This window comes from Megascapheus bottae, chromosome 11 (genome assembly GCF_031878675.1).
Source record: "Megascapheus bottae isolate mThoBot1 chromosome 11, mThoBot2.hap1, whole genome shotgun sequence".
Lineage (NCBI taxonomy): Eukaryota > Metazoa > Chordata > Mammalia > Rodentia > Geomyidae > Megascapheus > Megascapheus bottae.
Genome location: NC_143519.1, coordinates 2,938,795 through 2,960,559, shown reverse-complemented (window position 1 = coordinate 2,960,559; position 21,765 = coordinate 2,938,795). Strand labels below are relative to the sequence as shown.

General features: G+C 41.8%; 1 protein-coding gene across 1 annotated transcript in view; it reads left to right on the top strand.

Moving 5' to 3' along the window:
- The window catches only part of Myo16 (myosin XVI), a 337,213-nt gene that overhangs the window by 221,660 nt on the left and 93,788 nt on the right, over positions 1-21,765 (top strand). The window contains exons 24-27 of the mRNA XM_090341887.1: positions 7,016-7,091; positions 8,719-8,894; positions 11,427-11,507; positions 11,766-11,971. Coding sequence (XP_090198013.1) covers positions 7,016-7,091; positions 8,719-8,894; positions 11,427-11,507; positions 11,766-11,971 — 539 coding nt within the window. The remainder of the gene's footprint in view (positions 1-7,015; positions 7,092-8,718; positions 8,895-11,426; positions 11,508-11,765; positions 11,972-21,765) is intronic.

The window sequence follows — 21,765 nt, the reverse complement described above, 5'->3', positions numbered from 1 at the left end:
CCAGGAAGGCTAGGTATCATGCAGAACCACAGGGCCTGTACGGCCCAGTGGAGGGAAAGACAACGGAATTCACTCCCCAGCCTTATGAGTTGACAGAGACCTTTTCCAGTCTCCAAAGCTCTTGGTTCTCAAGCCTTCCAACACCAGCTGGAATCCGTGCCTTCAGCTTTCCCACTCCGACGACTTGGAACTAGCAGATCTCAGCCTCCATAATTTTCCGGGGTCAATTCCTCATAATACACATATCCAAATAAAACATGTAACTTCTTGGGAAGGCCTTGGTGCCGGAGCCAGCCGGCAGCAATTGGGATTCCTGAAATAGGGGGCAGGGACTAGGAAAAAATAGAAGAGAGACAAGCAGATGGGGTCCGGGAGGTCTGCAGCCCAGGTAAAGACTGCAGCCCAGTTTATTTCAAGTTCTGACCTTAAATACACTTCTTTAAGCTCGGGAACTGCCAGGGGTTACATTTGTACAAACAGTATCAAGTCACAAATAGGTTAAATGAGAAGTGATCAAGTCCCAAATAGGTTAAATGAGAAGCTATTAAGTCCCAAACAGGTTAAATGAGAAGCTATTGACACAGGCCAAAATCATAAGAGCTACTTCCTTCTGTACACAATTGTGTGGGTCCAGGGTCACTGACTCCACAGTCATGGTCACTGACCTCACAGTCGGTCCCCAATACCTTGGTGTGTACAAAGGCCTCTGTCATCAAAGATGAAAATGAAGCGCCTAGACTGTAATTGTTTTTTAAGCCATGGTCATATCATTTATTGTAGGTTTTACAAAAGGAATGAGCCCTTTTGGTTACACTCATGGAACTTGCAGGTTTTGGTGTGTGTGTTCGCTTTGGAGAAGGATGGTTTATTTGGGGTTCCAGCATGGTGCTGAGCCTGTGTCTTTGTGCTGTGTGCCTGTGCTCCTGGCACTAGAGCCGAGTGGGGGCCAAGACTTTCCACATAGCAGGATAGAGTGCTTGACACCCCACATACAAAGTGAAGCATCTGCACTTACCCCTCCACTGCCTCGCCCACAGCCAGAGATGCCCAGAGGAGGGAGGGCCAGCCACTTCCACCAGCGTGATGAGAACTCACACTTCCTGCCGTCCTGCTCCAGGAGGTCTTGTGACAGTGGGAGGCTGAGCCCTCCTCCCTGCTGGATGGCATCAGAGGAAGCCAGTAAACACACAGGAAACTGGACATGTCACCCGCACCTCTCACCAACTACGAGAATAACTGACTACAATGGAACAAGGATACAAAACTGCCAATCCAGGCTGTCACGACGGCCTCGGTATTCCCAAGAGATCGGTGCCACCAGAAACTGAGCTCACAGTTGTAAAGCAGTCTTGGCACATGTGTCAAGTTAGACCATACGCTAGACCACAAATCAAAACTACTCAAATTCAAAAGAATTGACATGATACAGAGCAAGTTTGCCAGAACTCAACAGAAGAGGGAAATCACTAAATGCCTGGAAAACAAACAGTGGCCTTCTGAATAATCCATGAGAAGAGGAAAGAGGAAAATCTTCAAACGAATGTCAAAATAAATACAGAAAATTGAATGAAAATGAAATTTTATATCAGATTCGAGAGTCACAGTTAAAAAACAGTTCTAAAAGGAAAATTGACAGCACTGAGTGCATATATTAGAGATATATTAGAAAATTCTGCAGTCAGTCATAGAAGCGTCTACCTCAAAAATTAAGAAGCAAATCAACCCAAATGAAGCAATTGGAAAAACAATGATGAAGAGCAGACTAATAAAGTTAAAAATGCCAATGGATAACTCAATAAAAGACAAGGCATTCCTTTGAAAACATTAGTAAAAGGAATGATACAGAAAAAGAAAGCAAAGAAATAAATAGCATATATCAGTAAATATCTCTATGGATGCCACCACCAAAAAAGATCAAAAGGGAAGATCAAAAGACAATTTGGGTAAAAAAAAAAATTCTAGTTCCTCAAAAACCTAAACAGCAACAAAATGTTCCCTCATTTCATGCAAAACAAAATAGATCACTTGAATAAGCCTATCCAGCAATGAAGCTGTCATTTTAAGTCTCCCTCCCAAAAAGAAGCTGTGCCAGATGGTTCCACTAGAGAGCTTTACCAAATGTTTGACAGGAAATTACCACCAAAACACACAAGCCTATCCAGAAAATGGGAGACAGAACTTTTCCCAAGTTGTTTCACAAAGTGAGTTTTACCCTGGTACCTAAACCAGACCATGTACAGGAAACTGCAGATAAATATCCATTGTGAATGTAGATTTAAAAATACTTTCAAATGTTAGCAAGTGGAACTCAGTAATGTGTAAAAGAGTTATCTGCCATGGTTAGGGATTTGTTTCCAGGAGTGCAAAACTAATTCAGTACTTCAAAATTAATTAAGATAAGCATTTTATTAGTACTAGAGAAAAAAGTGATACCACCGTATCAGTGAAGAGAGAAAAAAGCATTTACTAAAACTCAACAGCCAATCATTAAAAAAAAAAAAAAGCTCTTTAAGAAAAATGGAAGCAACAACCTCAGCCTTGGCAAAAGCCCCCATTGTAGTCCTACTGATAATATATTTCAGAGTGAAAGCTGAATATTTTACTACTGAGATTTAGAATTGGGGACAAATGTCCACTCTTTCCACTCAGATCTGCCCAGGACTCGGATTTCTACCAAGCCTAAGGAGGTAAGAAAGGGAAAAAAAGGCAGACAGATTGGAAAGGAAGAAATAAACCCAGACCTGTTTATACAACATGTAAATGGCAGTGTGAAAATCCCGAGAATCTACCAAAAAGAAAGAAACTCAGAACTCATAATTTCGTTCAGCAATCACAACTTCTGACATGAACATTAAAAAGAAACTCTACCAATCCAGGAGCATGGGAGGTTTTTCCATTTCCTCAGTTCTGCTTTAATTTCCTTTTTCAGGGTTTTAAAGTTTTCATCAAAAAGGTCCTTTACATTCCTAGTTAAGCTAATTCCTAGGTATTTTATTTTCTTTGAGGCTATTGTGAAAGGAGTTGCTTTCCTGATTGTTGCCTCGTTCCTCTCAATGTTGGCGTAGCGGGTTAATTTTATAGCCTGCTACCCTTCCAAAGTTTTGAATCAGCTCAAGGAGCTTGGGAGTAGAGTCTATAGGATTCTTTAAATACAGAATCATGTCATCTGCAAAGAGGGATAGTTTTATTTCCTCTTTCCCTACTTGGATCCCCTTTATGCTTGCTTCTTGCCTTATTGCACTGGCTAGGAATTCTAATACTATATTAAAGAGGAGTGGAGAGAGTGGGCATCCTTGTCTCGTTTCTGATTTTAGAGGAAATGGCTTTAGCTTTTCGCCGTTAAGTATAATACTAGCTGTGGGTTTGTCATACACAGCCTTTATTATATTGAGGAATGTTCCATGGATTCCTAGCTTCTCCAGAGCTTTTAACATAAAGGGGTGGTGGATCTTGTCAAATGCCTTTTCTGCATCTATTGAGACAATCATGTGATTTTTGTCCTTGCTCCTGTTGATGTGTTGAATTATATTAATTCATTTGCATATGTTAAACCAGCTTTGCCTCCCTGTGATGAATCCAGTTTGATCATAGTGTATAATTTTTTTGATGAGTTGTTGTAGACGTTGGCCAGTATTTTGTTGAGAAGTTTTGCATTGATGTTCATCAAAGAAATAGGTCTATAGTTCTCTTTCTTCGATGAATCTCTGTCTGGTTTGGGGATAAGGGTTATACTGGCTTCATAGAATGAGTTTGGTAAAGAACCTTCATTTTCAATTTCGTTGAAGAGCGTGAGGAGTATTGGTGTGAGCTCTGCTTTGAAGACCTTATAGAATTCAGCTGTGAATCCATCTGGCCCTGGGCTTTTCTTAGGTGGAAGTTCTCTAATTGCCATTTCTATTTCAGAGCTTGAAATAGGCCTGTTGAGTTGGGTTAGTTCTTCTTGGTTCAGGGTGGGTATGTTAATACTGGCTAGGAATTCATCCATTTCTTCTAGATTCTCAAATTTGTTGGCGTAAAGGTTTGAGAATTATTTCCTCTTGATACTCTGGATCTTGGTAAGTTCTGTCGTGATATTACCATTTTCATCTGCGATTTTGTTTATTTCGGTATCTTGCCAAGGGCTATCTACAAATTCAATGCAATACCCATCAATATCCCAATGTCATTCTTTAAAGAAATAGAACAGGCAATCCAAAGTTTCATATGGAATAATAAAAGACCCCGTATAGCAAAAACACTTCTTAGCAGAAAGAACAGCGCAGGAGGAATTTCAATACCAAACTTTAGACTCTATTAAAAAGCTATAATTATCAAAACAGCTTGGTACTGGCACAAGAACAGGCCTGAAGACCAATGGAATGGAACTGAGAACCCAGATATTAAACTACAGACCTATGGCCACCTAATCTTTGACAAGGGAGCCAAAAAAATAGAATGGAGGAAAGACAGCCTCTTCAACAAGTTGTGCTGGCAGAACTGGTTAAGCACATGCAGAAAACTAAAGTTGGATCCTTCTTTGTCACCTTGCACTAGAATTAACTCCAAATGGATCAAAGACCTGGAGGTAAAAGCCGACACACTGAAAACTTTACAAGAAGGAATAGGAGATACACTAGACCTCCTTGGCACAGGTCGAAACTTTCTTAATAAGGACCAAGAATCACAACAAATCAGAGAAAGGCTGGATAAGTGGGACTGCATTAAACTGCAGAGCTTTTGTATGGCAAAGGACATAGCTAGCAAACTAATTAGGAAGCCTACAGAGTGAGAGAAGATCTTCACCAACCATACAACGGACAAAGGCCTCATATCTAAAATATATCAACAACTCAAAAAATTGAATCACTCCAAAACTAATCTCCAAAGTAACAAACATCCCCTTAAAAGATGGGCCAAAGACTTAAAGAGAGTCTTCTCTGAAGAAGAAACAAAAATGGCCTATAGACACATGAAGAAATGCTCAACATCTCTGGTCATAAAAGACATGCAAATCAAAACAACTTTAAGATTCCACCTCACTCCAGTTAGAATGGCCAGGATCAGGAAAACGAATATCAACAGATGCTGGAGGGGATGTGGCCAGGAGGGATCACTACTACACTGTTGGTGGGAGTGCAAATTCCTTCAACCACTGTGGAAAGCAGTGTGGCAGTGCCTCAAAAGACTAAACATAGAGCTCCCCTATGACCCAGCAATTCCACTACTTGGCATTTACCAAATCATCCAGAAACAAGGACATACTAAATCCACCAGCACAACAATGTTCATTGCAGCACTATTTACCATAGCAAAGATACAGAAACAACCTAGATGTCTCCCAGTTGATGAGTGGATCAACAAGATGTGGTATTTGTACACAATGGAATTCTATGCTGCTGTCAGACAGCAGCCCCATTTGTTAGGAAATGGAAAGACTTAGAAAAGATCATATTAAGTGAAGTAAGCCAGACTCAAAGGAACTTAGGCTCAATGGTTTCCCTCATTTGTCATAATCAGTAGAAACCCTGGGCTCTCCTAGCAGAGATTTGCAATAGAACAAAACCTTGATACAAAAGGCCATATAGTAGGACGCTGAATGAAAGGATCTCTAGGATATAGAAACATAAGCCATATAATGAATGATTGTTGTCCTCAATGTACTATGTTATCTCTCATCTCTTTTGCTGTCCCTTGGTTATCTTATATTGTTACAGTATCTCACTTTGTTATCTGATATATTGGATATATTTGTATTTGGTTATTTGAAATTGGATAGGGAAGGGGGGAAAACCAAGATGGGGGGGTGGGGGAGAGGGTAATGGGGACCAAGACATGTGAAAGGGTATCAATGTATGTGAATTAATGCACGTTCAATTTGGCAAATATCATGTAACCCTTTTATTAATTACAATAAAAATATTTTTAAAAATTAAAAAAATTTAAAAGAAACTATCACCTTTCTATATATCAGATATATTCACTCAATAACACATTTATAATTAAAAAGCACAATAACAACTATAATAAAAACAAGACACCATTTAGGTATAAATGTAAGAAAACATGAAGATAACTGAATGATGAAAACTGGGTTTTCAACCTAGAAATCCTGCGTTGAAATGGAAAGCCAGGCATTTCATGTTCATGGACCAGAAGACAGAATAGTAAATTACCAATTTAGTAATAATTCACATAGAAATAGTTGTTCCCAAATTGACATACAGATTTAATACACTGCAAGATTTTTGTGAATAGAGAGGTACAGAGAATATTGTTCTAGAACTTAGTTTGAAATATGAAGACACTGAGACAGCTACCATGACGCAGGGTACTGGGCTCCAAGACCTTTCTGCAAGCAGCAGGTGTTACAATTCATCCACCTCTGACCATTGTGTAGCTCCCCTGGCATCTTAGGACTTTTGAGCATCCACACTTAGTTCAGACAGGCACAACACCACCATTTCTCAGTGATTCCCCCTATCCTATTAAATACTGGACTCCAGTAAAACCAGACAATATACTCACTCAGGTTTGACTCACAAGTAAATTGTAGTAGAAAAAAGTCACCCTTAGGGTAATCCATATTTCATTGGTTTTCATGTTCACTTCATTTTAAAGACTTCAGATTAGCTGATTAGACCACTGAGTGCTTTCGGACTGAAATCACATTTCACGCGTGAGGTGTCAGTATTTCTCCATGACATAGAGGTGTTTTCCGAGTGAGTTCCGGTCCTTCATAATAAGCTGGCTGTGTGGTTGGGGTCAATTTTTGAAGGGGACTATGGACACTATTTGCTCTTAACTGGGAGATGAAAGAAAGCCTTGAAAAACAGAACAAGACAAATGTCTTGTGTTTAAAGCATAATGTAAAACCACATGGATGATAGATTATGAGATGCATGTTATCTGAAGTCTAGGCTTACAGATGCTTCTTCTAAGAATAATTTTAAATATCAGCTGAGTCAAGTTGTTCTTTAAAGGAATTTCCTTTCATGGAAATGGACAATCAATATTTGTTATTTTCTTTTTATTCTAGGTAATGTATGGCAGCGTTGGAGCTATTGAGAAAAATAAAGATTCCCTTTCACAGAATCTTCTATTTGTAATGAAAAGTAAGTTGAGTTTTCTTCCCATTCTCGTTAATATTCCATACATTCCTTACTGCTCCATCTCTGAATGTTTTACATAAAATATGCCACCACCTAAGGGATAATTGAGATAGCTTTGCATTCTAATGCCCAGGATAGTAATAAATGGCCTTGCCACAATCTACATTGCTAACAATTTAATTTAGAATCCAGCAGAATCCATAATTTAACTAAGCTTTTAGCAGAGAGGAACGTAAAGCACCTTTACATACTTTAGAGTTATGAATATAAAGAAAAATTATTCTATGAAGACTAATGAAGATGAATGCTATTTCCAAAGTTATTTCAGCCACAGAGAGGTGACTTTCATTACTTAGATGATTCGAGAGGCAAGAGGAAGTAGTTTATTCTTTCACATTTTCACTTAGAAAGGAGTAACACCCACTATATAAAACCATTTGTTACCTTCATATATGTCTACGTGTGTATTGATGTACCTGTGTACATTTGTATAATTATGTATGTACATTCTTATACATGGATAAATTATTTTATCAGATTCTTCCTCTAGGAGCATTACTCCTTTATATGTATATATAAATTAGAATTCTACAGCATATTTAAGACCATCTTATACATTTACACACAACAGCCCACACGCAGAGAATGAAAAATATGAATATAAGGATATAGATAGATATAATTTATCTCTTTTAGTAATTAGAGTCGTAGTAGTGTTACAGTAATTCATATTGTCAGAATTGTTTTGATGAATTAAAAATGTTTTCTTTTGTGCTTTAAGTTACTTGATGAGCTGAAGCCATTTATCTTTATCTTTCCTGAGCTGAGGAGCATAGGACAGTTGCTTTTCAGGGAATAGTAAGATGCCTCTGAGTTGGAGACAGGCACCTGTGTCACTTTTTGAGTGAAGAACACATCTGCCTCATATCACAGCTGCACAACTGTCACTCTGTCACAGGCAGTTGTTCTGCTTGGCTCTTATACTTGTGGGAATTATGAGTTATCTCAGCTGAGTCTGCACATTATGAGTTCTCTTGGCTGAACCTCTGCTTTATGAGTTCTTTCAGGTGTGTCTTTGCATTATGGGTTCTCTTAACTGAATCTATGCTTGAAAACATCAACAGGCTAATATGAAGAAAGAATCTAAATAACAGATCCTGTTCCTTACCTTTAGAAATACCTTTCTTTTCATTTTTTCAGTCACTTCATTTTTTTTGCCAGTTGTGGGGCTTGAACTCAGGGCCTGAGCACTGTCCCTGGGATCTTCAGCTCAAGGTTACTGTCCTACCCATTTAACCTCAGCACCACTTCCAGTTTTCTAGTGGTTAATTGTGGAGATAAGAGTTTCTCGGACTTTAGTGCCCAAGCTGGCTTTGAACCACAATCCTCAGATCTCAGCCTCTGGCATCACAGGGATTACAGGCATGAGCCACTGTGCCTAGCTAGTCACTTCAACTTTTAATAGCTTTCTCTTCTGGCCTTACAGTTGTATGAACATACAATGTAGGTAAAGGGAGTTCCTCATTGTTCTCTCAGAATGTTTCACTGGTCAACACACTTCTATGAGGATTAAGCTTGATGTTTCATTAATGACTTTAACCTCACTTACATTTATTTATTTATTTCCTAGCTAGTGAAAATGTCGTGATCAATCATTTGTTCCAGTCAAAACTGTCACACACAGGAGCCCTCGTACCTTCTTATCCTTCCTTTAAATTCCGAGGACATAAATCTACCCTGCTCACTAGGAAAATCACAGCTTCTTCAATTATTGGAGAAAACAGGAACTATCTAGAACTTAGTAAGGTAGGAGTTTTGTTATTCTTATTTTGCTGGTTTTCAGTTTGCTTACTATATTTTCTTTTTCAAAAGATAGTCATATTTTTGAATATCAGTGGAAATAAATGGATATTTTAGTAGAAATAATTAAAGGAAAAATACCCATCTGAGATATTACCATCCAAAAGAAAGGATAATACAGAAAAATGCAGAGAATTGACCCAATAGCAAGAAAAGTATGAGTGATTTCATTAATTGAATGTGTGACCCCTAATGGTTTTATCTCTACCACTGTCTTTACACAGAATGGAAAGTAACACTGGGGTAAACAGCCTCGTGACAAAAGCTTCATGTGGCTACTTCATCCTGTTCAGTTAATCACTTCAGAGGGTTTGCATTTCCCAACAATAAATTGTCCTTCTCATCTGGACTGATCTACAAGTGTAGCATGTTTGTGCTATATATGTGTAGGCTCTCAATTTCTCTTTGTCAGGATCCATGTAAGTGTATTGTTCTATATCAGTGTGGCTATATACACAGCCTAAATGCAATGTCTCTAAAAAAGTCCATGAGAGTCACTATAGATTAATGAGAAAATATGGGTATAGAATTATATATTTCTTAAAAATACCATGTCAGATGCATCTCATTGTTTCAGCCTATGTCTACAAAAGTTCAGAAAAGAAGGCCAGGAGTTTGGCCTAGTGGTAGAGTGTTTGCCTAGCATGCACCAAGACCCAGGTTCGATTCCTTGGTACCAATACATAGAAAAAAGCTGGAAATGGTGCTGAGGCTAAAGTGGAAGAGCTCTAACCTTGAGAAAGTCCAAGGACAGTGCTCAGGCCCTGAGCTCAAGCCCAGGACTGGTAAAAAAATACAGAAAAGAATGTAATGAGGGAGGTGTTTAGAATAGTCCACTTTAGACATGAAATTGTTGCCTGTCTCAAAGATAGCTTTCCAATTTAAAAAAAAGCATAAAGATGAATGTTGTTTTAGAAGGGTGGTGGTGGTGGTAGTGGTGGTGATGGTAGTGTGTGTGTGTGTGTGTGTGTGTGTGGCTTTAGACAGCAGATCATAAACAAGGGATCCTTCCATGTTCTTGTTCTAAAATGGGGTGATCACAGGAACTCAATCTCATTGCATAGAAATAGTATTTTTACATTAAAAATAAGAATAATTGTCCTATGCGAGGAAGAGCTATGGTCCTCTGGGTTTAATGCAACTGATGGGCTTTCCCTCCTCAACCCTCCTAAATCAAGAACAAGGAATCACCACACGCATCTAAACTGTGATTTTTAACCTCAATTATTAAACATTATGAGCCTGGCTGCCATTAGGCTTTTCCCTAAAGGATTGCAAAAGGGAGATAACTCACAGCAGTGCCTCCACCAAGGAAGGGAAATGGAGTGCTCCATTTCAGTGGATGGAGATTTATTTATTATGACTTCCTTAAGTGTTCCATTCCTCATTGCCCTCCATCCTTCCCTTTTAGCTCCCTTCACTCTTGTGCACCCAACCCTGGCCCAAGAGGACAAAATTTTCCTCACTTTTTGAGCATTTCTTGGCATTGCTTTTGTAGAAAACAGGTTGGTCTTAGGCAAGTTGCTTCATTTTACATACACTGTTAGCCCTGTTAGCCACTAGACCTCACGGAGGGAGATGAGCCATTGTCATTGCCATAACATGGAAGCAATTGTGATGTTTCATTTATTCTTCTTACATCACCTTATGTTAAGAGAAATGATGTTCCGTCCACGACTGTGTTGGTCTTTATCTATGTGCTTCTGTGAAATACAACAAGTCATTGGTGGCTGAGATCTTTTTTTAACCCCTGGTGTGATTTAATTAATTTCCTTCTAACCTCCATTTCTTTACCCAGTGTCCTCATTTCCACTGATTTTTTTTAAATCTCCACTATCACATTGTTACATAAGACTTTTAAGAGTTGTGCATACGTAGGAGGAAACCCATCTATTGTCATTTTTCACAGATATGTACTGTAGTCACTAGTCCATTTTAGAAGTTATAAAATGAAGAAAAAGAACTAAGGGAAAATACACATAAGAAAGTGTCTGACCACACATTCATGCTACTGTTGAACATAAGGAACAAATTCCCAGTTGTTAGAACCTTTCTATGTTCCTTTCTGTAACATAAAATAATCTCCTTTTGCCCTAGGGGGAACTGTACTTTGAGATAAATATTAACCATTTATTAACAGTGTATCAGAAAGCTTGGCTCCTGCAGAGAAATTTGTGGACCAGGCAAATCAGGATCTATGTTTCTTCTCACATAGGAAAGCTCATAGAATTGTAGAATATCAGGTGTAGGTTCACCCTTATCCTTGAGGATCTGCAGAAACGTTGTTGCTTTGCCTGCAACAGCCTAAGTACTTTCTGCATTGCAGAAGGCATTGTTCGGTGCTGGTTTTTATAGTTCTGTGTGTTATACATTAGCCTGTAAGTGGAATTAAATGAACGTGAAGCTTAGTTTCTATTTACTCCCTCAAAAATAAAATGTGCAAAATAAATTTGTTTCTTCTTCTCTCTTTCTCTCCAGTTATTAAAAAAGAAAGGAACAGCTACATTCCTCCAAAGACTAGAGCGAGGAGACCCAGTCACCAGAGCCTCACAACTCAGGGTTAGTGGACTTCATTCTTTCAGATGCCGAGACTCAACATACAGGGTGTGCACAGACTTTCCAATCTAAGTATTCTCAGAAAAAGCAAGCACACACGTACACGGCATGAGTAACTAAGTCACATACAGCAGAGCCTCGCACTGACAGTGGAGGTCTGTGCTATGGCTGCATTCTGCCCAGCTTCTGCTTCCTATCCCCCCTACTCTGCCTGCTGTCCATGTCTCCCTTAAAGGATCTGCTGGCTTTCTCTCTTCACAGAAGTCGCTGGCTGAGATCACAGGGAAACTGGAGCGGGCCAGTCCTCACTTTGTCCACTGCATCAAGCCCAACAGCTCGCAGCTTCCAGACACCTTTGACCCCTTCTACGTCTCTGCCCAGCTGCAGTACATTGGGGTCCTAGAGGTGGTGAAGGTCTTCCGCCACGGCTACCCTGCTCGCCTGTCCTTCTCTGAGTTCCTGGCAAGGTAAACCTCTGCAGCTGGAGTCATGGTGGCGCGCTCTGGGTGCAGCTTCTGCACCCTGGCAGCAGGCGCTTCTGTTTGTAAACCTTCCCCTGCCTTTGGTAGTAGTGAGGTTTGAATGGTTTGGACTTGGGACTTTTTGTGTGTGAGAACAAGACCCACACCTCCAACCCTTCATGCCTAGGTTATTTATCTGAGATTGTCTCATTTTTTTTTCTTTTGGTCTGCCATACTGGAACCACATTCCTCTCTTTTCAACTTCCCAACTGGCCAATTTCATGGCCAGGAGGACAGGCATGTGCCACCATGCCAAGATTTTTCTGTTAGGTTCTTGAGACCATGGCGTGTGTGTGTGTGTGTGTGTGTGTGTGTGTGTGTGTGTGTGTGTGTGTGTGTGTGTGGAGTTGTGTTGTGATTTTTTGTTTGTTTGTTTTCTGCCTGGCTGGGCTGGCCTTGGTCCTCTCTGCCTCCTTAGGATTACAAGCAGGAGACACCAGATTCAGCTTCTTCTTGTTTCTTTCTAGTTCAGTATTTCTTTAGTGTTATGTTTGGTTGTACAAAGGGTTCCCATTCGTTGTGTCAGTTTAGGAGTCCAGTGACTCTAGATTAACCACCCCTTCCATGGCTCTCCCCTGTGTCCTCCAATCCACCCATCCCCTCAACTTATTCACATGTATACATGGACTCTTAGGACTATATATGTCCTCTTTTCTTCTCTCCATTTGTGTACTCTGGTGTTTTTGCTAAACATTGCTCTCTTTGTTCTTATTCCTCTATCTTGAGGAAACAAGAGACTCTAGCATGTAGCCAAATGCTCTGACAAAGCTCATGTGAAAAGTAATTAAACCTCACTGAACACAGTCCACTACAAAACATGTTCACAGTCCTTTAAATGAGTGGCTGTCTTTGGATTTAAAAGTTCATAAAAATTACAGAATTGAACCCTTTTGTATAATACCTTAAAACGTCATCTTAAAAAATTGCAAGATATAGGGTTTATGTAACATCCATCGCTTAAAAGAAAAAAAAGGTGTTTATGTGGTTATTCCCTTTTTACATCTATGGAGAAAATAGAGGTCATGGGTTCACATTCACTCTTGTAGCTCCAGTTTTACTGTGACCTAGTCATGAGTATTGTTTGTGTATTGTTCCTGGCCGCTTCTGTACAGACTGTGAAAGCATCTGTGCAGTCTTCATCATCTGGCCCATAAAGAAGTCTGTCATCCACTCCCCTAGATAAATTCAGCTCAAAAGGACTGTGTGTGGGGAGCCGGTTACCAAACAGCCCTGGCATGGCACAGCTGGGTCCCACAGAGGCTCACCACAGCAGTCCGCAAAGACCCCCTGGCAGCCCCCATGGACTAGACTCAGCCTTTCAGTATGTGTCTTTGCTCATATGAGTTTTTCTTTTTTTCATGAGAATGCTTAGTCTACCTTTAAATCAGCATTAAGGATTCCATTTTAAAGAATGGATTGAGAAATATTAACAGTTTGAAAATAAATGCTAGCTGGCACTACACTACTCAGGCTTCCATGGCACTCTTTGCTATGGCCGCTCCCTCCTCTTAAACTGATGAAGAAATCACAGGAAAGGCCTCTCTCACCCTTTGTAGTTCAGTGAGTAGGGTTACAGACCTAGGAGACACACACTGCCGTCAGAGATGGCTTTCAAGGGAAGCTCGTGTTCATTGTGAGGAAAATAATAATAATAATACTTAATAATTAATAATATCTATTTTAGACATTCCAGAAATAAAAAAGGATGGCGTAAAGAAAGCCAGAGTAGACTTAATTACCCCATGAAAAAATGACGTAAAGCAACATCAGTGTTGTGAGTGGAAAAATCTAGCATTTGTGGTTAAACCATGGACCTAAGGAGATTTAAAATCTTTTGGTGACCAATTCACCTTGAAGAAGATTCCAAGGAAAGCCAAACTCGACAGAAGAGCAAAGGTGTTACTACTGCCAAGTGAGCAAATGGCGTAGCATTTCAACTATTGACTAAAATTCCGTGTTCAATTTTTATTATATTTCTTCTGGAAGAAAGTAGCATTTGTATATTGTACATTCAGTAATGTCTCAACAAGAGAATAAACATATGAGTCCTGCCAAAGCCATTCATGGTAAAGAAATGAGTAGAATATTTCTAAAGGTAAAAGATAAACATAACCTCCTGGAGAATGAATGTGTATAATCTATAGAATGTATATTGATATTTCGGTTTCAGTCTTACATGATACTTACAAGTGGGAACAATTTCCAGGAAATAACTGTCAAGTCACTGTGTCTAGAAAGAAACAAATTTTAAAGGTGAATGTTGTGGGTAGTCTGGGTGTAGAGCGGGGTGAATGTTGTGGGTAGTCTGGGTGTAGAGCGGGGTGAATGTTGTAGGTAGTCTGGGTGTAGAGCGGGGGTGAATGTTGTGGGTACTCTGGGTGTAGAGGGGGTGAACGTTGTGGGTAGTCTGGGTGTAGAGCGGGGTGAATGTTGTGGGTACTCTGGGTGTAGAGGGGGTGAACATTGTGGGTAGTCTGGGTGTAGAGCAGGGTGAATGTTATAGGTAGTCTGGGTGTAGAGCGGGGTGAACGTTGTAGGTATTCTGGGTGTAGAACAGGGTGAATGTTGTGGGTAGTCTGGGTGTAGAACGGGGTGAATGTTGTGGGTAGTCTGGGTGTAGAGCGGGGTGAATGTTGTAGGTAGTCTGGGTGTAGAGCGGGGGTGAATGTTGTGGGTACTCTGGGTGTAGAGGGGGTGAACGTTGTGGGTAGTCTGGGTGTAGAGCGGGGTGAATGTTGTGGGTAGTCTGGGTGTAGAGGGGGGTGAACGTTGTGGGTAGTCTGGGTGTAGAGCGGGGGTGAATGTTGTGGGTAGTCTGGGTGTAGAGGGGGGTGAACGTTGTGGGTAGTCTGGGTGTAGAGCGGGGGTGAATGTTGTGGGTAGTCTGGGTGTAGAGGGGGGTGAACATTGTGGGTAGTCTGGGTGTAGAGCTGGGGTGAACGTTGTGGGTAGTCTGGGTGTAGAGCGGGGGTGAACGTTGTGGGTAGTCTGGGTGTAGAGGGGGGTGAACATTGTGGGTAGTCTGGGTGTAGAGCGGGGGTGAACGTTGTGGGTAGTCTGGGTGTAGAGCAGGGTGAATGTTGTGGGTAGTCTGGGTGTAGAGGGGGGTGAACATTGTGGGTAGTCTGGGTGTAGAGCAGGGTGAATGTTGTGGGTAGTCTGGGTGTAGAGGGGGGTGAACATTGTGGGTAGTCTGGGTGTAGAGCAGGGTGAATGTTGTGGGTAGTCTGGGTGTAGAGGGGGGTGAACATTGTGGGTAGTCTGGGTGTAGAGCAGGGTGAATGTTGTGGGTAGTCTGGATGTAGAGCGGGGGTGAACGTTGTAGGTAGTCTGGGTGTAGAGCAGAGGTGAAGGTTGTGGGTAGTCTGGGTGTAGAGCCGGGCGAGTACGCCACTGAGTACTGGACATTAGTTTGTACCCTTTGGTTAATACCGCTTGTCGTCTGATCTGCCTCTCTCTGTTTCTCGTGCAGAAATCCACTCGTATCTGGCTCATTAATGGATACAGACTTCTTGTGCATGACATTTTCCCCATTAGCTGACAATCCTCTCACCGTATGATGTACAAGGAATCTTGGGTGAACGAGTTAGCGTCAGAACCTGAATTAGCATCCGCTAGGTGTGAAGCTGGTGGATGTTCTGGCTTGCCTTTCCATCCACCGTTCAGTGAAGAGCAAGGAGTGCAAGTCCTCGAGCTCAGGACAGTGCTAGTTCTCTGCCTGCAGCATATGCTATGAGGTGATCACGGGCCTTGGTGAATTGCAATGTGGGATGGGACGATCTTCTTTCCAAGGGTTGCTGGAACAGCAATCTCCTACACCGTCACATACAGGAATCCCCCAAACACATTCCTGGACACATCTACCAGATTGCGTGGTTTGAAGGAGGCCTGTGTTAATTAGCATTTCTAACATGCTTCCTGGGGATCGATTATATGGACGTGTGGAAAACATTTGGAGAACTCACTAGTATCACTTGGGAATATTGGTTGTTGTTTTCCTTCTTCTCACCATGAGTTCAGAATGTTCCAGTGTTCCTGCGATCCAAGTGCATTTGTGGTAATGCAGGATCCCCTAGCCATCCAGATTTACTGACTTCATGACCTCCTAGCCACCCAGATTTACTAACTTCATAATCCCCTAGCCACCCAGATTTACTGACTTCAAGATCTCCTAGCACCTAGATTTACTGATTTCAAGATTCCCTAGCCACCCAGATTTACTAACTTCACGATCTCCTAGCCACCCAGATTTACTGATTTCAAGATTCCCTAGCCACCCAGATTTACTAACTTCAAGATCCCTTAGCCATCCAGATTTACTAACTTCACGATCTCCTAGCTACCCAGATTACTGATTTCAAGATCCCCTAGCCACCCAGATTTACTGACTTCACAATCTCCTAGCCACCCAGATTTACTGATTTCAAGATCCCCTAGCCACCCAGATTTACTAACTTCAAGATCCCTTAGCCATCCAGATTTACTAACTTCATGATCTCCTAGCCACCCAGATTTACTGACTTCACAATCTCCTAGCCACCCAGATTTACTGACTTCACAATCTCCTAGCCACCCAGATTTACTGACTTCAAGATCTCTTAGCACCCAGATTTACTGACTTCAAGATCCCCTAGCCACCCAGATTTACTGATTTCAAGATCCCCTAGCCACCCAGATTTACTGACTTCACAATATCCTAGCCACCCAGATTTACTGACTTCAAGATCTCCTAGCACCCAGATTTACTGACTTCAAGATCTCCTGGCCACCCAGATTTACTGACTTCAAGATCTCCTAGCTACCCCAGATTTACTGACTTAAAGATCTCCTAGCCACCACAGATTTATTGACTTCAAGTAAGGCTACTTTGCTAAGATTCCAAAATGAATTTTCATGGAAGTTTGAGAACTGTGTGTGGATTTCTATGGTAGATATGAAATAGGATTCGTCTCATTCAATTATATTTTAGTGCTTTTTAGTCATTTTAGTTGCTTTTATCAGATCATCTTGGGATCTTGTCTTCAGAGAAACTCTGCACTAAAGGCCCCAGGTGTTTTCTGAAGACATCACTGAATGATTCATATGTGATTTGGTAACTGCTTAACTTTTCTTAACTGCTGTTCCAACAGGCAGTTATCTGAACTGCTGTTCCTCAAAATAGCATAGTGATCGTGACTTTGGTAAATGTGCATATGTGTATGATATTTTGTAATTTGGCCTTTACTTTTTATACTTTGTATATTTAATTCCACAAGGCCAACCTCAATTAGAATAATATATATAATTATTTTCTTTTGCAACTAAGTACAGTTCTTTCTATCTGTAGTTTTTTAACAGAGGGTGACCATGTCTTAATCCCCAATATTTGAGCATCATACACTCTAAGTAATTGCCTTCCGGAGGAATTAGGTAATGAAGATTAGTGGCTGCTTAACTTAAATAACTATTTCTGCATGACAGGAACAATAGACATATCTGTGAATGGGTTTTGGGTAAAAGAGAATGATGAGGTTAGGAAGACATGGTACTTTTGAGTAAATCTTTAAATGGCTTTCTTTCTTTTAAAAGGAGATGTGATTTCTTCCTATCTTTGTTTCAAATGGCACATCACCTTATCAATTTATTTTTGTTAGAAATTTGTTATCATGAGAGACATTATGACGGTAACACAGTTCCAGTCTGGAATATCCCGGAAACATTAATCCATAGAGATTTTCGGTTTCTATAATACTGGAATAGAATACAGATGATCCCTGAATTTACAAATGACATAACTTAATACTTGACTTCCTATTCAGAAACTTGTCAGTGCTTTAAAACACCTCCAAGCCAGGAGGCATCTTTATAGAAGCAAAGCTTAGAGGTAGGATTTAATAGAAAATTTTGGCTACCCAAATTTCATTCCTATGCACTGTGTAACTCTTCGTATTCCTCTGGTTAAATCTTGAGCAAAATATTTCTATTCTAATCCTATCACCTTGACTTAACTGTTAGAGAATAAAAACCAGGCAAAACAAATGACTGTAAATATGCAGAAAGGAATGCGGTTATCATGAAAGCCTTGGAGGAAAGAAAAGCGAGTGGTGTCTGGTTTTGTGGTTTGGAATCAGGCGGCTGCTTGTTGAGGCAGCCTTTGTTCCCATGGAAACCACACGAGGTCAAACTGATGGATGTGCAACCTGTGCGTTAGTATCCTGGCTTTGTGACGGGTCCGTCCCTCCCTGTCATTACCCAAGTTGGGATAGGCAAACTGGCCTCCAGAGGCTCCAACTCTGATGAACTGGTATAAGGGATTTAGATGGCTGTGGCTGGGTCTCCAGGAAAACTGCGGCTTTGAACGGGGTGGGAAAGATCACAAGCCTGTCTCCCAGGACCCTGTTCACCAGGCAGAACAGCAAAAGAAGCAGCGGGCCCAAATTACACTGTGTGAACTGTGGTGTGGGGCTGGCACCATGTCCCCCCACCCCACCCCATTCACGGTGAAGCCTCGCCTCCGTGTGACTGCACTGCACAGTGGAGACTGACTGAGCTTTCGGTTAAATGATATCCGGAGAGTCAAGTCTTCATAAGAAGGTCTCTACCTCTCCCTCCTCTCCCCCTACTTCTCCCCCTCCCCCCGCCCCGGCTCTGTCTCTGCTTCCTCTTGTCCCATCTTCCTTTTCCTGTGAAGGGAAGGTAGGAACAGCATTGTCAGCACAGAGTGAATGGACTTTCCAACCTCCAGAAATGAGGGAAGCAAACTCTGTAGCTTAGGCTGCTCAGTGCATGGCATTGTGTCACAATGATGGAAGACAACTAAAATGGCACTTTGTGTCTGTGTATATACATGTCACACAGTACCAAAGCTGGACAAATGATGTTTGGGTGATATGGGAATGCCTTTCATGTTACTTTGCTGCTACCTGTGTCCGTATGATGTGGTATCAGAAGCTTTGAGGCTTTGTCCACATAATCTTACCATGCCTTCACCTTCCTTGCAATATCCAGGAATGCTGTATTATTGGAGATTCACCTGGGTATCTTCTTAGAAAACCCTTTATAAAATCCCCAGTGGCTTTGTGTATCTTCTCTGAGCTCTGAAAGTCTCGTGGTGCCCTTCTCACATACTTGTGGCATCATGCATCTGAGGGTCCATCTCAGCCACGGCGTAGACAGAGGCCTCCACCAGGGGCCAGGCTGTCCCGAGGCAGACTGCATCCTGCTGTCCTATTTCTGAGCAAGAGAAGATTTCAGGAAAGGATTCCATTTTCCATGGTGTTGTAAGCACCCATGGGCCGTTCAGCATGTGAGGTCTGAAATGGTTAGTGCTTGGCCTTCTCCGGGCACAGGTCGCTCACCTCTGCGCAAGGCTCACCCGGGTCCTGCCCCATGTCTATAGCACGGGATGCTCACCATTGTGCTTCCAGGCCAAGCCTGTGAGTCTGCATGGCAGGCTGTAGTCTGCTCCCCCGGTGGGGAAATGAATGCACTTTGGGCCCAGTTCTCTGTGAATCTATCAACATGTCCTTCAACATAGAGGCATAAGATAGTATGTATGTATGTGTGTAAGTTATATATTATTTTATAAGTTTATCATTATTCCTTCCAGGTCTGGGGTTTAGCTGGGAGACGTGGGGCAAATCTTACCTGGGGACTTTCCTTATAGCTGTGGTCACACTGTGCAAAGGCCGGAGTGGGCAGCAGTCTTTCTGGCCTGCAGGATGAGGCTTCAGCCTCCCTCTCCCACATGGCTGCATTTAGCAGCCCCCCGAACCCCTGTTAGTTGCGATGGAGCAACTAGGATCAGTGCAGTTCGGACACACCCAGGCTTAGACAGATGATTGATGTTGCTATGTCTCTGCAGGAAGCACAGCTCAGACTATTACTGCCATGATGTTTTCATAGAATCGGAGGAAGGAATCACAGCAATGGTTTCAAGAAGTCCCTTAAAAGGCAATGTGTTTTCTGTGGTGCCATCTGGAATGCCTAAGAGTTCTCCCCCTCATTGTGGAAGGTTAACAATGGTACAGCCCAGCCACCTTGACCTCCCCCCACCATGAGGAGGGATATCTGGTACAGCCCAACTACCTTTGCCCTTCTAGGGAGGGGCAACCTTGACCTTCTCCCCCCCCCCCATGAGGAGGATATCCACTTGGGTGGGGGGGCCTGCTTTATGTGGAGACCTTCCCAATTTGCCCGCCAACTCCAACTAAGGTGATAGGTAAATTCAAACACTGGGCTGTAACCCCATTGGCTCCTGCATGTGGCCAGAGCTGGCTGTGGTCCCTCTGTGTATGTGACTATCCCATTGGCCACCTGTGTGGCCAGATTCGACCGCATGGGTTTTGCCCTTAAAAACCCAGCATGAGCGCTGCTCAGGGTCACAGTGTCAGCTCCCGAGTCTGCACTGTGTCCCTGGCCGGTCAGTTCTCCATCTACTTCCCTAATAAATTCACCTTTTTCTATTAAAAAAAAAGGCAATGTGTTTTGACCCAGACATGTTCCCATTGAGCGCTTTCATTTTTTTCAGGCATATTCCATACATTCTGTCAATGGACTAGTCCAAGAATGTGCCAGATTTTAGCTAAATGTGTTATACCTATTATCTTCTCTCTCCCCTTCCCTTTCCTTCCCTTCCCCCCATTCACTTTCCACCCCTCTGCTTCCTTTCCCTTTTTATCCTCTTCCCTTCTCCTCCTTTCCCTTTCTCTCTTCCCTTCCCTTTCCTCTCTCTTTACCTTTTATCACCTTTGTATCATTTCTATTCTCCTTCTTTTCTTCCTGTTCTCTCTCTCTCCTCTTCCTTCTTTTCTTCCTGTTCCTTTTCTCTTCCCTTCTTCTTTCCAGATCTCCAGGATGAGAAGGGAACCCTTTAAGGCCTGCCCTAAACCCTGGTCACCACTCCTGTAGGATGCAAGCACAGGTCATCTAAGTACCTGGCCACAGGAGCCACCAGGCCAGGATGGCATTGCTGACAGAGGTTCACTATTTAATGAGGCAAATGTGCCTGGAAAAGACAGAAGCTCAAGGTATCTGCTGTTAAGCTAGACCTGAGCAGGATCCATGTGTGGTTTCAGATTGTTACTGGATGGAATCCCACTTAGAAGTAGTCAGAATCATTTGCTTGCTTAATTGCCACATCAGCTGGTAGAAGGCTACAGCATGAGAGAGCACAGCCATGATACCAGGTTAGGTGCAGGAAAGGAATGAAAGGTGCTTGACTTAAATTCACAGGCAGCAAATGCCCAACAAAGCAGGCCACCAGCAGAGGCAGAGCTTGTGGTGCTGCAGCATTCTGGAACTTTCCCTGGCTCAGATGGGCAATGCCAGCTTTGGTCAACATATCCTCAATGAAATGGGCATTTATAAGGTTGGAAGATAATAAATCTTCTGAAAATATGAATTGGCAAATGGTGAATTTTCTTTGGGGCAGTTTTGCCAATTTTAACCATATATCCTGTTTAGTGTGTTCTGCAGAGCCTAGTTGGTTAGAAATGGTTTCATAAAGTTTAGGGAGAGGAAAAAAATAACTAGTTTTTCAGTGAAACAAAATATGAGAGAGAAGCTTACAAGACACATGCTAGATATCATTTCAGCTTAAACACAATTAGATATAGCTCTATTTGTAATTTGTTGTACTATTTAGTGAATTTTCGATCAAATTCCCCATAATCTGTTTCAAGAAACTGCAAAATTTGTCCACAAAGGATGAAGTAGTAGGAATGGTAGACCTGCACATCAGTGGGCTCTGACAGCTGTTC